The 17,141-nt window shown below is 42.2% G+C and overlaps 1 protein-coding gene across 2 annotated transcripts; it reads left to right on the top strand.

Moving 5' to 3' along the window:
• The first annotated feature begins 625 nt into the window (after window positions 1–625).
• On the top strand, window positions 626–9,352 carry LOC113539312 (E3 ubiquitin/ISG15 ligase TRIM25-like). Of its 2 annotated transcripts, XM_026935012.3 has the most exons (6): window positions 626–1,301; window positions 6,873–6,968; window positions 7,114–7,347; window positions 7,537–7,696; window positions 8,041–8,097; window positions 8,451–9,352. In XM_026935012.3, exons 1-6 carry the CDS (start codon window positions 711–713, stop codon window positions 8,978–8,980), a joined length of 1,668 nt encoding a protein of 555 aa, XP_026790813.3. In that variant the 5' UTR covers window positions 626–710; the 3' UTR covers window positions 8,981–9,352. The 2 variants fall into 2 exon arrangements, with proteins under 2 accessions (XP_026790813.3, XP_053095629.1); XM_053239654.1 differs by lacking the exon at window positions 8,041–8,097.
• Window positions 9,353–17,141: the final 7,789 nt, after the last annotated feature.

The raw sequence follows: 17,141 nt of genomic DNA on the forward strand, positions 1-17,141 counted from the left end.
TCAGGGTTGTTTCTCCTTGCTTGTGTTGCTTGACCTTAGTGCAGCTTTTGATACCACTTATTTGATTGATCGGTATCAGTTTGTACATGTAAATGGTGATTTCTCTATGCATACTAGGGTAAAGTTTGTAGATGAGGAACCAGGTTAATATCCATGATCTGAGACTGTTTAGTGCCTTCAATAGACTGATATGGCTGATAAGATTTTCCCTCATTTTTTACTTTCTCTGGTCTCCCCTTGTTTAGTTTTGTTCATTTATGCCCTTATTCAGCTGCTTCTCAATTCTTACTTCTTTATAAATTTTCTTCAGTCATTTTTAATTTGTTTTTGTTATTTAAGTTGGGTCAGATACATGTTAAATAATTTTTTGACAAATGTTCCCCTGATGTGCTGTATGTGATATTTTATTCACAAACATTCCACCAATGATGTGAAATCACATTCAAATATGTAATATATTTTTATGCACCAGAGATTTTTTTTATAACAATTCAGAATTCAGTTAATGCGAATATTTAAACCACAGAGAAGGGCATTTACACAAAAGAGTTCTCTACATGTATTCATTAAAACCTGAACTCCCTGTCTCTTTAAAGCCACACCTGCTCTCTCTCTGTCACACTACACCACAAACAGAACCAGGAAGCTCCTTTCTAAAAAAACGAAACTCAGAAAGTTTGTTTTCTAAGTGAGTGTTTGAGTTCAGGAAAATGGCAGAAGCCAGTATTTCAATAGATCAGGATCATTTCAGCTGTCCAGTGTGTCTTGATTCTCTGAAGGATCCTGTGACTACTCCTTGTGGCCACAATTTCTGTAAGGTGTGTATTAATGGCTTCTGGGATCAGGAGGATGTGAAGGGCATCTACAGCTGCCCCCACTGTAGAGAGACTTTCACTCCAAGGCCTGTTCTACACAGGAACAACATGCTGGCTGAAGTTGTGGAGAAACAAAATAAGGCTGAACTCCAAGCTGCTTCTCCTGCTCACTGTTACGCTGGACCTGGAGATGTGAAGTGTGATTCCTGCATTGGAAGAAAACGCAAAGCCATTAATTCCTGTCTGGTATGTAAGGCTTCCTATTGTGAAGATCATCTTCAACCTCACTATCAGTCTCCTGCCTGTAAGAAGCACAAGTTAGTTGAAGCCTGTGCAGAGCTCCAAGAGAAGATCTGCTCTCAACATGACAAAGCGATCGAGATCTACTGTCGTACTGACCAAAGCTTCATCTGTTTTTTGTGTACGATGGATGAGCACAAAGGCCATGATACGGTTTCAACTAAAGCAGAAAGAACTGAAAAACAGGTAAGAACTGGATGTCCTTATTCTTTTCCAAGTCAATTTATAAAAATTCTATGTATAATCTAATTTCTGTTCAGTTGATTAGATTGATGTTTGCCTGTCATTCACTGTGAGGTGAATTTTGAATAAAAGTCAAAGGGTTGTTTGTAAGAAAGTGTTACACAGGTCAGTCCGATCAGTACACTTTAATCAGCCAACACCCAACAACATTCTTACAGGATTTTACAGTGACACAACAGTGCACAATGGCGATGTTATGTAACATTGTTGTTAAAGTGTTGATGTTTAAATAATGCTTTCATTTGAAACTTCTGTTATTTTTATTTTACATTTTATTTTAGACACATTCATGTATATTTACATTAAAAAAACTCACTCCATACTGTGTAACATAACTGGAATTTGCAAAAGATATCTAAGTTCTCATTTTCGATTACAGACCACACCTACATGACGTGAAATGTGATTGTGTAGCTGTAAAAAGTGAGGAGAACTCTGAAAATTAGGGATGGGGTTCTGACTGGCTTCTGCTTTGCGCTAGGTCAGGAGTTCCAAAACATTTTGGTCATCTCTGATGCATCAGAGGAGTAGAAAGTGTGTCTGAAATGTTTCAGATGGAGAGAGACAGTGTATCTGCAATGCTTCTGAAGATGTGGCTGATTTAAGGGGCCAGAAGAGACAGAAAGGGTGCGAGCTTTGAGCTTTGTCTATGGGGGTCTCTCGGTGTGGTAACTGTATCTCACTGATACGAACACTAGACCTCTGTCAGTACGTATCAGTGAGATACGTACTGATACGTACGTATCTCACTGATACGTACTGACAGAGGTCTAGTGTTCACTCTTTTTGATGTCAAGGTAGAGCGAAAACCACTCAGTTTTAAAATGGTTTATATGTAGAAGAACTGATGAAGATTCCAATACTAGAATCGGAAAGTGCACCAAAAACAGCAAGTTTTGAAAGCACCATTGCCTGACTGAGTGTGCATAGCTGTAAAAAGCAGTAGCTGTTTACTCAGTGCTGCATGAGGATATCCAACAGAGAAATCGGTGAGTGCCAGTGGCTGGGAAACTCCTCATTCAATGCGCTGATTTTTAAGTGGGAAAGTGCTTAGTATGAACATAAGTGTTTGCATTTGTCGCAGTCAGCACAAATGGATTTTTCATTACTATCAATATATAACTTGAAACATATTTCATATTTAATGATCAACAAGTAAAAAGTAAGAACTATATCTCAATTAAATTCAGTTTTATTTGTATATCACTTTTACCGATGGACATTGTCACAAAGCAGCTTATAGAAATATATAAATTCAGGATAGATATGTAAAATTTTTAAATTTATCCCTAATGAGCAAGCCAGAGGTGATGGTGGCAAAGAAAAATTCAGAGAAGGTATGAGGAAGAAACCTTGAGAGGAACCAGACTCAAAAGGGAACCCATCTTCATCTAAGTGACATCGGATAGTGCAATTATATTGTGTGCAGAGTGCAAGCAGGGATTCTGAGAAGACTAGCTATGACCGTCTGACGAGCAGTTCTCCAGGTGTGGTGGCACTTCTGGACGAAAGCGTGGGCAGAGGGGACCGCGACTTCAGATTCCAGACTAGGAAAAATAGGTGGCTGGTACCCTAAGCTACACTCAAACGGAGAGAGGCCCGTGGATGACACTGGCAATGAATTGTGTGCGTACTCCACCCAAGAGAGCTGTTGGCTCCAAGAGGATAGGTTCTGAGAAACCAAACATCGTAACACCCGTTCAAGATCCTGGTTGGCTCGCTCGGTCTGCCCATTGCTCTGAGGATGGAAACCAGAAGAAAGGCTAACACTCGCCCCCAGTAACCGACAATATTCTCTCCAAAATTTGGAAACAAACTGGGGACCCCTGTCAGAAACCACATCCGTCGGGAGGCCATGAATGCGAAAGACGTGGTCAATGACAGTAACCGCCGTCTCCCTGGCAGAAGGTAATTTGGGCAGGGGAACAAAATGGGCCGCCTTCGAGAACCGGTCCACCACGCTCAAAACCACCGTGTTACCCTCGGATGGAGGTAGGGCGGAAACAAAATCTAGCGCTATGAGGGACCAGGGTCTCGAAGGGACAGACAGCGGTTGAAGGAGACCCTGAAGGTTGAAGGAGGTTGAGGGACGATTGGAAGTCTTACAGATAGCACAGATCAAACAGGCCAAAACAAAATCCCGAATGTCACGAGCCATCAATGGCCACTAGAACCGTTGTTTAACCAAAAAGGTGGTACGATTAATCCCCGGATGACAAGCGACCTTAGAACAGTGGCTCCAGCGGATGACGTCGGACCTTAAAACCTCCGGCACAAATAACTGACCCGGTGGGTACCCGGACGGAGGCGTTACCCCTAGTAAGGCCGTGCGGACCTTAGACTCAATCTCCCAAGTGATAGTGGAGACCACAAGTCTCTCAGGTAAAATAAGCTCAGGAGTGGTCTGTCGATCGGAACGATCAAAAATGCGGGACAAAGCATCAGGCTTGATGTTTTTAGAGCCCGGACGGTACGAGATGGAAAAGACGAAGCGACCGAAAAAAAGAGCCCACCGAGCCTGCCTGGAGTTGAGACGTTTGGCCGACCTGATGTATTCAAGGTTCTTATGATCCGTCCAGACGATAAAAGGCACCCCCGAGCCTTCCAACCAATGACGCCACTCCTCCAAGGGTAACTTAATCGCCAACAACTCCCTATTACCAATGTCATAATTCTGCTTGGCGAGGGACAAACGATGAGAAAAAAAGGCGCACAGATGCATCTTGCCATTCGCGGAGGAGCGCTGGGAAAGAACCGTGCCAACCCCCACCTCCGAAGCGTCGACCTCTACCACAAACTGATGCAAAGGGTCAGGGGCAATGAGAATAGGGGCCGAAACAAAGCGGCTCTTGAGGTTAGAAAATGGACTGCGCTAGACCACTTGAACGCAGTCTTGGTGGAGGTCAAGGCGGTCAGAGGGGCGGCTAGTTGCGGATACGCCGGTAAAAATTGGCGAACCCCGGAAACCTCTGCAGGGCCTTGCCGGAGTCAGGGGTCAGCCAATCCACCACAGCCTTGATCTTGTAGGGATCCATTCGCACCCCCTCGGACAAAACGACAAACCCTAAAAAACGGGACTGACTGTGCATGAAAAACGCATTTCTCCGCCTTGACAAAAAGCCCATTCTCGATCGGCCGAAGGAGCACTCACGTGCTGAACATGTTCCTGGAGAGAGGAGGAAAAAATCAGTATGTCATCCAGGTAGACATATATGAACTGGTCAACCATGTCTCTCAGCACATTATTCACGAGCGCCTGGAAAACCGCCGGAGCGTTAGACAGGACGAACAGCATAACCAGGTATTCGAAATGCCCCCTGGGGGTATTAAAGGCAGTTTTCCACTCATCCCCTCCCTAATGCGAACCAGATGATAGGCGTTGCGCAGGTCCAATTTGGTGAAAAAAGATGCCCCTTGCAGCTGCTCGAAAGCTGAAGACATCAGCGGCAAGGGATAAGTGTTCCTTACTGTGATGCTGTTCAGCCCCCAGTAATCAATGCATGGCCGCAGAGATCCGTCCTTTTTCACCACAAAACAGAACCCGGCACCTGCGGGGGAAGAGGAATGACGGTTGAGCGCGGCTGCCAAAGAATCAGAAATATATTTCTCCATGGCCTCCTTCTCTGGGGCAGAGAGCGAGTAAAGCTTGCCTTTAGGCGGAGACTTACCTGGCAATAATTCTATGGCACAGTCATAGGGACGGAGGGAGAGAAGCGGCCCGAGACTTACTGAACACTTCCTTCAGGTCCATGTACTCCTTAGGCACGTTAGACAGGTCCACTGACTCCTTCTGGAAAACAGAACTAGACACAGACAAACAGGCAGACACAAGACAATTAGCATGACACTGATCAATGTGAGGGTTATGGAGTGTGAGCCAGGGGTGACCAAGGACAACAGGAGCGAGCGGGGAATCAGCGAGTAGGAAGCGTATTTCTTCAAATGATTCCCCGACGTGATGAGGGTTAACGGAGCTGTGGTATGAGTGATAGTGGAGAGAGTTTGGCCATTGAGAGCGCTGACAGAAATGAGGTGGTTAAGTGTCGACACAGGGAGGTGAAGTTGGTGAGCAAACCGATAGTCCATGAAGTTACGTTCAGCTCCAGAGTCCAAGAGGGCATGACCGGGATGAAGGGTGCTTCCCCATTGCAGCCGAACCGGGAGGAGAGTGGTGGAAGAGGTTTTACCCGCAGAAATTCCACCCGACAGTAACCTCCGACCTACTGCCGGGCATTGGCTTTTAACGGGCAGACCGAGGCAATATGTCACGCCCCTCCACAGTAGAGACACAAACCTCTTGTCCGATGGCGAACCTTCTCCTTCCGGGATAGCCGAGCTCTACCCACCTGCATTGGCTCCGGATTGTGCGCTGGGCTGGCCGCATCGGTGGGAAAAGGGGCAAGGAGATCTGTGGCGGCCGGAACTGCGCGTCATAGCCCCAGTTGTTCCTGCTGCTGCAGGCTCGCATCCACCCAAATGGCGAGAACGATAAGCTCATCCAGGGTTGTTGGAAACTCCAGCATGAAGATCTCCTTCTGGATGCAGTCTGCCAGGCCATGCAGGAACATATCCCACTGCACCTCCTCGTTCCAGTTGCACTCAGCCGCCAGAGTGCGGAATTCGATGGAGTAATCCGAGACAGAGAGCTCGTCTTGATGTAAATCAGCCAGTCTCCGAGCCGCTTCACGTCCCGTCACAACACGATCAAATACTCTCTTCATTTCCTCGGCTAGCGCTTGGAACGAGGAACAGCACGGATGTTGGTTCTCCCACACCGCTGTCCCCCACAAAGCCACCTTCCCAGGCAGCAGTGTCAACACCAGAGCCACCTTAGACCGCTCGGTAGAAAAAGTCTGGGGTTGGAGTGAGAAAAACAACGAGCACCTGGTGAGAAAGGCTCGGCAGAGACACGGCTCACCAGAGTATTATGCGGGAGGTGGTAGGCGTGGCTTGGGTTGAGTTGTGAGCGGCGAAATGGTAGGTAAGCGCTGGGGAGCTGACGCAGCGGGTGATGTTGCCGGCTCGGTTCTCAGAAGTTGAACCTGGGCAGTGAGCTTGGACACCTGCGCTACCAAGGCTTGCACCGCACGACCCGTAGCGACCATCTGCTCCTCTTGTCTTTCAAGACGCACGGCCGTGTTCGACAGGAAGTTGCTGACGTCTGAGGCACTCGCTGAATCCATTTTAAGGTCAATTCATTCTGTCAGGAAATACAAGGCAGATTCAAGTGGGAGTTAAATATTTATTAAAGAGCTGGAGAGGGAGCTATATTCACCTGTATTCATGGTGTATTTCACTACAGTAAATATTGCTGAACTATCTTAATATAACTTACCATGTAAAAGTGCAGAAAGTAATTCATGTTAGTAATTTATTGTATTTTAGTTAGTTCTAGAGGGAGTATTTCTTTTTTGTATTTAAGCTATAATTTTATAGGACATGAGTAAAATTTATTTATTTGCAGTTAATATTGACACACTGAGCTCCAAAGAAATGCATTTCATTTGGTCTCAGAATGAGCTAAAGGAGGAGCAGATGAAATCCCAGCAGAGGATCCAGGAGAAGCAGAAGAAGGTGCAGGAGCTGAAACAGACTGTGGACACTATTAAGGTGAGGAATGAGCAGAGATATTTTCCTAAACAGAGACACACACATACACTATGGACAAAATTTGGTGTCGCTGTAAGAGAAAGAGTTGATCTTTAAAGAGCTCCATCGTGTGTGTGTGTGTGTGTGTGTGTGTGTATCCCAACAGAAGCGTTCACAGGCAGCAGTAGATGACAGTGAGAGGATCTTTACTCAGCTGATCAGCTCCATGGAGAAAAAGCGCTCGGAGGCGAAGAACCTGATCAGAGCTCAGGAGAAAGCTGAACTGAGTCGAGCTGAACGACTCCTGAAGCAACTGGAGCAGGAGATTGCTGATCTTAAGAGGAGAGTCACTGAGCTGGAGCAGCTTTCACACACACACGATCACATCCACTTCCTCCAGGTAACACTCAGTGTCTGATCTACAGAGGCCGCTGTTCCTCACAAAGTTTCCTCCTAAAAGCTCATTACAGTGACAATAACTGTTCCTGTCTGAGATCACAAGTGTGTCTTTGTGTCTGATTCAGTCTGAGATTCATTCGTTCCTCTCCTACACTTTTCTCCTTCTTTATTATGTGCTTCCTCTCTGTAGAGTTTCCCGTCTCTCTGTGTTTCTCCTGGATGTGAGGACTCACCCAGCATCACTGTCAATCAACATCTCTCATTTGATGGAGTGAGGAAATCTCTCTCAGATCTGAAAAAACAAGTCAAGCAAATCTGTGAGAAGGAATTCAACAAAATCCGTCCACAAGGTAAACAAGCAAACATTTTTTCTACATCACACTAAAGAGAACCATAAAATTCATATAACAGAAATAAAAAGTAAGCAGTAACGAGACTGCATAAAATCACAAAATATTAGCATTAGCCGTGTAAATTACATCAAGATAAATTTACCAGACAAGCAAAGTCAATGGAACATAATCACAAATCCACAAACTAATCTAACATTTAATTGAGAAAATTGTAGTCGACGCCTTAAATTCAAATTTGGAATTTCGACCCACCAAGGTGGCGATTTAATTGATGTGTTTATCTGAAACAAGGCTTTAAACTGTTTCCATGTCATATTTCTGTCTCCATTTGATCTCCACAGCTGCAGCAGTTCAGACATTACCTTCACAGTTGAAAAACAAAGAGGGTTTTCTGCAGTGTAAGTGTAAAACACACACACACACTCAGACTGTGTAAACATGTCTGTGTTTTGTATCTATATATTTTTACGAAGAATAGAAACACAAACAGGTGTCCAACACACACTTAGTATAAACCCCATAATTAACATTTATGGCATTTGGCAGATGCCCATATCCAGAGCAACTTATATTTATCTCATTTATACAACTGAGCAGTTGAGGGTTAAGGGCCTTGCTGAAGGGCCCAGCAGTGGCAGCTTGGTAGTGCTGTGATTTGAACTCACATCCTTCTGATCTGTAGTCCAATGTTTTAGGCACTGAGCTACCACTTTCCATTAACAGCTAACTTGTGGACATTTTATTGTTTTAGATTTCTATTATCTGACTCTGGATCCCAACACAGCACACTGTCGACTCATTCTGTCTGACAAGAACAGAGTGGTGACATACAGTAGGACAGAACAGCGATGCTCTGATCATCCAGAGAGATTTGACTCCTGGCCTCAGGTGTTGTGTAAGGAGAGTGTGTGTGGACGCCGTTACTGGGAGGTGGAGTGGAGCGGTGAGAGATGGGTGTACATAGCAGTCTCATATAAAGAGATCAGCAGGAAAGGACAGGGTTATGAGTGTTTGTTTGGACACAACAGTCAGTCCTGGAGTCTGGAGTGTTCTTCTTCCTCTGTCTCTTTCTGGAATGACAAAATTAAGACTGAGCTCCGAGGTCCAGCGTCCTCCAGAATAGGAGTGTATGTGGATCACAGTGCAGGAACTCTGTCCTTCTACAGCGTCTCTGACACGATGAGGCTCCTCCACAGAGTCCAAACCACATTCACTCACCCTCTATATGCTGGATTCTGTGTAGGAAATAACTCAACTGTCAGGTTATGTGATCGAAAATGAAATGTTATTAAAAAGGGTTTACAAAAATTATAACTGAGGTATAAGATTTAAATTCACTCTGAGCTACAGTGCCACTTTTGTGTGCACAAACTGTAGCACATTATTATTATTATTATTATTATTATTATTATAATTATTATTATTATCTAACTGCATCTTTTCTATAGATTAATCAATTACATAAGTAATCTCTTAATGCAGAATGTAGGATGTTTCTAGAAAAAAACAAATGTTATCAAATATACTGTTTAACTGTATGCATTAGTAGCAAATCTATTATACTGATATGAAAAGTTTGCATGTCTCAAAAAATTCTGTTTTGGTTTTGGCAAAGAATGTTTCTTTTGAAATAATAAAACTTACTCAAACCGCTGTATCTTCCTGTGTTGCTGCTGATGGAAACACAACCTACTGTGTGTGAAAGCCATTTTTTATTTTATATCTTTGTCAGGTATTTCCCCATCACGCTGAGTGCCATGTGTGTTTTTGTTTTGGTTTCTCTCTCTGCCCCGTCTTGTCATTGGTTGTTACAGAAGCCCCTCCTCAGTTAAAGACACATGATGGCTCACTAGGAGTTTGTCAAAAGCCACCTGAAGGATCCTTAGACCAGGAGAAATGAGATTCTATGATCTCATGATCTGATGCAGTAATATGCTCTGGCCCAATCCCAAAGAGGCGTGGTGATGTAGCTTACAGAAGGTTATGGTCACTGAACTGCTGGATGTCTAGGTGGTGCTCTGATAACAATGTGGGCTTTATAGGTAATTGGAGCACTTTCGAGGGCAAGGCTGGCCTGTTAGGGCGGGGACAGAATCCGTCCCACTCAGCTGCTGCTCTCATTTCTTGCAGCATAGCTGATAGTCTAAGAACTATGGTGATAAATTTGTGCCAAAACTAAACAAACAAATCTATCATTTCACAAACAAGCACAATCTGCTTTGCAAAGGAAAACTCAACTCAAACAGAAAGCAATTTGCAAATACAAAGGGCAATCTGAGAGATAACAAATAAATGTGTTTCACAAATATAAAAAAGCCTACATTATATTTCACAAATAAACACAATCCATTCTACATATCTGCCAAAAATGAATGGTGAACAGGTGGGTTTCTTTTTCAGTTTATCAATGTCAATCAATTTCAATCAATCAATCAATCAATAATTTATCAACTAACCCTTTTCATTTCATTTTTTTTTTTTTTGGGAAATGTTTGGCAAATGTTAATTCCACATCTGATTATACTTTTGCATTTACTCGTATTTGTGTCATGGCACACAGAAGGGATTCATGGGTGAACATGGCACGCAGAGACATCCTCCCTCCCAGTCCTCCCATGAGCTAACTTTTTGTGTCTTCGGTGTTATGCAGTGTGTGAAAACTGATTCGTTGGCAGGGAGGTGTATCTGATTGCATGTATGGAAACGGTGATGATACATTATGTTAATTATGTGAAATTTTCATCAAGGATTTTTTTTTTAATTAAGTAGTCAATTGTAATTGAGTATTCGTGACAGTCCTAATCAAAATCATCAGCTTGTGTACTAGATTCCCTACCTACACCTTTCTTCAAACAGATATTAAAAATAACCAATTCTACCCATAGCACTACCTATGTATCTAAATCCTTTAAACTAGCAGTCATCAAACCCCAGATTAAAAAAACCTGCCCTCATCCCCTGTCAGTTGTCCAACTATAGGCCAATATCAAACCTCACTTTTATCTCCATTATCCTAGAAAAGGTTGTAGCACAGCAGTTATGATCATACTTGCATTGGAATAACATTCAAGAAATCTAGGACTTAGGCCTCATGATGGTACAGAGACAGCGCCGGTTGAAGTGGTAAATGACCTACTACTGGCCTCTGATCAGGGTTGTGTCTCCTTGCTTGTGTTGCTTGACCTTAGTGCAGCTTTTGATACCCTTGATCATATTATTCTCCTTGATAGGCTAGAAAAAGTTGTTGGAGTTAAGGGAACGTCCCTCTCCTGGTTCAGGTCTTATTTGATTGATTGTTATCAGTTTGTAGATGTGACTTCTCTATGCATACTAAGATAAAGTTTGGTGTTCCGCAAGGTTCTGTTTTAGGCCCACTGCTTTTTTCTCTATATATGCTACCTCTGAATGCAATTATTTGTAAACATGGTATTAGCTTCCCCTGTTATGCTGATGACACACAGTTATATGTTTTAGCAAAGCCAGATGAGAAACATCAGCTTAATATAGTTGAGGAATGTTTAAAGGACAATAGACACTGGATGCTGAGTAACTTCCTCTTACTTAATTCTGACAAGACAGAAGTATGTTTACTAGGACCACAGGCATCTAAAAGCAAACTTTCAGATTATATTAACCATTGATGGCCTTTCAGTTGCATCATGTGCAGCAGTAAAAGACCTTGGTGTGATTATTGATTCCAGTCTCTCATTTGAAGCTCATTTAGATATTATTACTAAGATAGCCTTCTTTCATCTCAGAAATATTGTGCAGATAAGAAATATAATGCACTACATAATGCAGAAAAACTAGTTCATGCTACCTCTAGGTTGGACTATTGTAATGCCTAGCTGTCTGGATGTTCCAATAGGTGTATAAACAAGCTCTGGTAAGTCAAGAATACAGTGTCTTCACTAGAACCAGAAGATGTGACCACATCACCCCTATCTTTTCCACCCTGCATTGGCACGCAGTAGACTTTTGCACTGATTATAAAATACTACTAATAACTTATAAAGCACTGTTTCCCACCACAGTACCCAAGTAAACTTCTGGTCTTTTATGATCAGCCACACCTGCTTTGATCAAAAGGTGCAGGCTCTTTTTTTGGTACCTCGAATAATGAAGGCTACACTTAGTGTTCAGGACTCAGACACAGTCTCAGTCTTCTAGGCTGAAAACATATTTGTTGCCATGGGTGAGGTAGTACCTTTGACTTTCCAGCAGCAGCATCCTTTTAGGATGGATGGGAGCACCGGTCTTCACCTGACACCCAACTCTCACCACTGCCTCCAGAACTTGTCCCCAGCCACCCCTGGTAACCATCAAGTTATCTCAGAAAAAACACCGTCATTGGAATGTGGAATGTCCACATACTGTATGCATGTGGGAAGATCAAAGAGATGACACACAAATTTGCCAGGTATGACTACTACATCCTAGGACTTGCCAAAATTAGATTGACAGGGTTTGGCAAGACCACAGCAGAGAGGGCCATAAACGTTGGTCTAGCAGGGATGCCGTATTGGGAGACTGGAATGCCAGAGTAGGTGGAGATGCATACGACCAGTGGGCAGGAACAGTGGGACAGCATGGAACAGGGGAACCAACAATATGGGACTGTGGTTCTTGGAGTTTTCCAGCAGCCACAAGCTCACACTGGCCAACACAATGTTCCCACCTAAGACCTTCAGAAGAACCACCTGGCATGCACCAAACAGTGAAACACACAAACAGATAGATATCATACTTAGCCCCTGATTGCTTTAAATTGTGCATCAACAAAGCCAGGACAAGAACATTCCCTGGCGCTGACATAGGAAGTGATTATGACATGGTACTGATGACCTTGAAGCTCCAAGTCAAGCACGAATCCAGTCCACAAATAAGTTCACCATGGAAAGGTTGAGAGACTCAATAGTTGCAGCATGCTTTAAGGCAAACACTGGTCCTGATTGAGTCAGCTTCAGAGGTGCTCGGCAAAAAAAAGAAAAAAACAAACCGTGGGTGACTGATGACATCCTGGACTTATGTAACAAACAAAGGAAGCTTAAGAAAGCAAAGAAAACAGACCCACAAGCAGTACAGCAATACAACAACACTAGCAAGGAAATCAGAGAGAAGATAAAGGAAACCAAAGAAAGCTAGCTTTACCAGGCTGCCCTTGCAAAAAAAGTACAGTTCTAAAAAACTGCCATGTCACTGTGCCTTCTTCCAGAGAAAAAAAGAAATTATTTGACTGCCACAATTACTATATATGATCATGTCAGGGAACTCTATGAGACCTGACATTTCAAGGCAAGCACTAGGGATGAGGGATGTGGCCACAGTCAGAGAGGGAGGAGTAAAAAAGAAGATTTAGAAACGGTATTTGACAATGTCTATTCTAGAGGCCTAACGCTGTTTTAAAAGTGAACATCCGGAGTCTGTAATTGAGAAAGCTAAATTTGCTGAGCTCTGACTGTCTCATGTGTTCTGGTGTTCAGACACTCCAAGAAATGTGAGCCGTTGCCAATACCGTGAAAATATAAAGTTAGACCTGGACTGTGTGCAACACGTTATCCCAAGGCAAGCATTTCAGAGCACACACGATTTTATTGAAACTGTGGTCTGCAGTCCAGACAGTCCCCACTGCATGTTAAGTCAGTGTGATGAATGCAGAAGTGGCAAGCTGTTGGAAATGGGTATATTTAGTCACATCCCAGAGGAAGAACTAGCTTTTTTTTCTTTTTGAAATAATGAAAAATTAAAGTTGACAAAGATTTACTCTAGTAACACAGAAATTACTTTAATGTCACAAGTGTTTACTGCATGAATCAAACCTTCAGATTCTCTTGACTGCCTCCTCACTCACACTGTCAGCTTGACAAAACTCTACTGACCCATACTGGTTAATACAATTATACCAGTTAGTGCAAGATGGGCATATCAGCTCCATATACTACAGAAATATTTCTTTGACAGGCAGCAATTAAGTATTTTCACTTTTGTTACTTTTGTACCTTATTGACCAGGGGCTTGAACATAATGTGGTGCCCTTATTTGGCCTCAGCAGCACTGAAATTATGGCTGTGCTCATTTGTTATCGAATATAAGAAATAAGTTCTGTTTTTGTAGACATTTTAATGAAGGTAGGATATCAGATGATGGACCAAAATGCTGGGTAAGTCACTGAAACCTGGAGCTTTATTGGTTGGTGTCTTGTTGTTTGCATTCTCATAATATTTTACTGTTAATGATGAATTGTTTCTTTGTTGTTTTTATTTATTTTTGGAACGTTTATTTTATCTAAAAAGTCATTAATCAGATTAATGATTAGAAGTTACTGTAATAAGATTAATGTTCCATGCAAAGTCTTTCTTTGTTAATTTTCCAGGTATTTACCTGATGTATTCAAAATTCAGAATGTAAATGAACAAATGAACAAATTAATCAGGGGTAAAAAGAGACATGTGAGGAGAATGAAGACAGTCTTTAGTGCCTTCAATAGACTGATATGGCTGTCAAGAGCTTCCCTCATATTTTGCTTTCTGGTCTCCCCTTGTTTAGTTTTGCTCATTTATGCCCTTATGCAGCTGCTTCTCAATTCTGACTTCTTTAGAAATGTTCATCAGTCTCTTTAATTTGTTTTTTTTTCATTTACTTTGGGTCAGATACATCTTAAATGCTTCTGTGACATAAATATTAATGTTTTGTTGCAATATGCAGCCATGAAACAAAAAAAATCAGAATTCAATTGATCAGAATTTTTATATGACAGTGAAGCCCATTTACACACAAAAAAATCTACATCTTTTCTTTAAAGCCTGAACTCCCTCTCTCTTTAAAGCCGTGTCTGCTGTCTGTCACACTACACCACAAACAGAACCAGGAAGCTCCTTTCTGAGAAAACGAAACTCATAATACTCAAGCGTGCCACAATTGGATAAGCCACTATCTCTCTCTCTCTGTCAGTGTATCAGTCCATAAAAATGGCAGAGGCCGGTATTTCAGTAGCTCAGGATCAGTTCACTTGTCCAGTGTGTCTGGATCTCCTGAAAGATCCAGTGACTACTCCTTGTGGCCATAGTTTCTGTAAGGTGTATATTAATGGCTTCTGGGATCAGGGAGATAAGAGGAGGGTCTTCAGCTGCCCCCAGTGTAGAGAGACTTTCAATCCAAGGCCTGTTCTAGGTAGAAACAACAAGCTGGCTACAGTGGTGGAGAAACTGAAGAAGATTAAACACCAAGCTGCTTCTCCTGCTCACTGTTACGCTGGACCTGGAAATGTGGAGTGTGATTCCTGCATTGGGAGAAAACAAAAAGCTGTTAATTCCTGTCTGGTGTATCAGGGCTCCTGCCTTTAATAAGCACAGGTTAGTGAAAGCCTGTGCAGAGCTCCAAGAGAAGATCTGCTCTCAGCATGACAAATTAAACAAGAGCTACTGTCATACTGACCAAAGCTTCACCTTTTATTTGTGTAGGATGGACAAACACAAAGGACAAGATACTGGTTCAATTAAACTGGTGAGAACTGGATGTCATTGTTCTTTTCCAAGGACATTTTATCCAAATTCTATTTCTAATCTAATTTCTATTTAATTGAATTAATTGGTTATATGATTATCATTCACTATGAAGTGAATTTTCATTAAAAGTCAAAGGATTGTTTGTAAGGAAGTGTTAAACATGTAAGCCCAGTCAGTGCCCTTCTAAACAGTTAACACCAAACAACCTTCTTACACAATTTTACAGCTAGTGTATAATAACTGTGTTAAAGTTGCAATGACGGGGCAGAGATGGTTGCACGTGCAGGTTGACATTAATGCAAAAACCAGGTCTGGATTATTCGTGTGTCAGCTGATTGAGTACAGATGTGTGCAGTTAGTAATCAGGTGAAGGTGAAAGTGACTGTGGGTGTTTCTCAAATGGAAGGCTGCGTCCTTTGGAGTCTTCTAGACTAGACTCCTTCTCAGCATTGAACAGTAGAATGAGACAGCCTAGTAAGTCCCCGAGGCTACGTCACGGCTACGTCATGAAGGTTTCTGCGCCCCTGGTCACGGCGTGAAAACTTTGAAAAGACAGCAAGCGCTATTGAAGATGACAGATGTCATACCTGTGCTGATCCCCTACTTTGTAGAAATGGAGGAAGCCACCAGGAGGTTGCACTTGTGTCACTTTATTTTCAATTTCAGCAGCAACTACGACATGACTATACCCAGACAGCAATAAGGTATATAACCCTCCAGAAGAAAGAAAAAAATATGAACATATGCATAGAGCATCTCCTACTCTTCATTTTACAGAACACATAAAAGAAAAAACTTATTGCTACACTTGTGCTTAACATATAATATTAATACTTAATTAATACTTAATACGTAATATTAATATTAATACATCTTGAGCTAAAAATAATCCATTCAAGCTCAACTTCAATCATTCTCTTTTACTTTCACTAGGGGTGTAAAGTATGAGATCTCCACTGTATGAAAACCACCACAGAAATATAATGGTATTACAACATAAAAACATATTTATATTACGTTATGACAGTATTACAGTGAATTGCTAGTAACACTGTAATATGTTCTTTCTTTTTCCAGTACTGAAGCTATTACAGTAATGCCATAATATTTTTACAAGTACTATTGAATTTTGTAATTGTAGTATTATAATGCTATTTAAAAATAATTTAGGAAAAATACTGACATTGTCTGCAATACAGCGAATGTGAATCATGTGACAACCAGTTGTGGTCTCCCAGTAGTTTATAACATGGGCAGCATTTAATTTACAGCAAAACAAAAGAAAAGAAAACATGAATTCCTTCATTGCCGAACGTTTCTGAAACATTTCATAACAAACTCGAGGGAGCTCAGTGCTGTCTCGCCATTTTTTTCGAGAATTTCAGAATGTGTGCAAAGGATGGTGGGTGATTGGAGGACACGAAGGATACACTGATGCATCCTCCAAAATCTGCCGAATGAAGGCCACGAAACAAAGGCTCCCTTCCAAGGATCCTTCAAATTGAGATGGCCTTTGATGTCGCTTCATGACGAGGCAGCCGAGATATGCATCCTTACTAGAATGCAGCCTTCCATTTGTGAAACACTCTGTGTGATAGGAAATGGAGTCTGGACCCACCATGTTCTGATGCTGTGGTCAATTCTGGCAAAAAGAGACTATGGCCGAATACAACGCTGACATGACAGAACCACTCAATCTCAATCCCCTGATTATCATGTCTGCATAACAGGCATGATAGTCTGTACAAAGGTGTGGAATGAGCTCATCAGGTGCTGGTACCAGGCATCTTTCCTCTGGGATATTTGCAGTAACAGCTTATCAGCCTTAAGGCATAGGAGAGAGGAGATTGAGATGTTTGGGTTGAGATCAGACCAGATCAAATCCCACTTCTTCAGTAGACTCTGTAATTTGTAATTTCCTACAGAGTCCCCTTTGA

Source organism: Pangasianodon hypophthalmus, chromosome 14 (assembly GCF_027358585.1).
Source record: "Pangasianodon hypophthalmus isolate fPanHyp1 chromosome 14, fPanHyp1.pri, whole genome shotgun sequence".
Taxonomy (NCBI): domain Eukaryota; kingdom Metazoa; phylum Chordata; class Actinopteri; order Siluriformes; family Pangasiidae; genus Pangasianodon; species Pangasianodon hypophthalmus.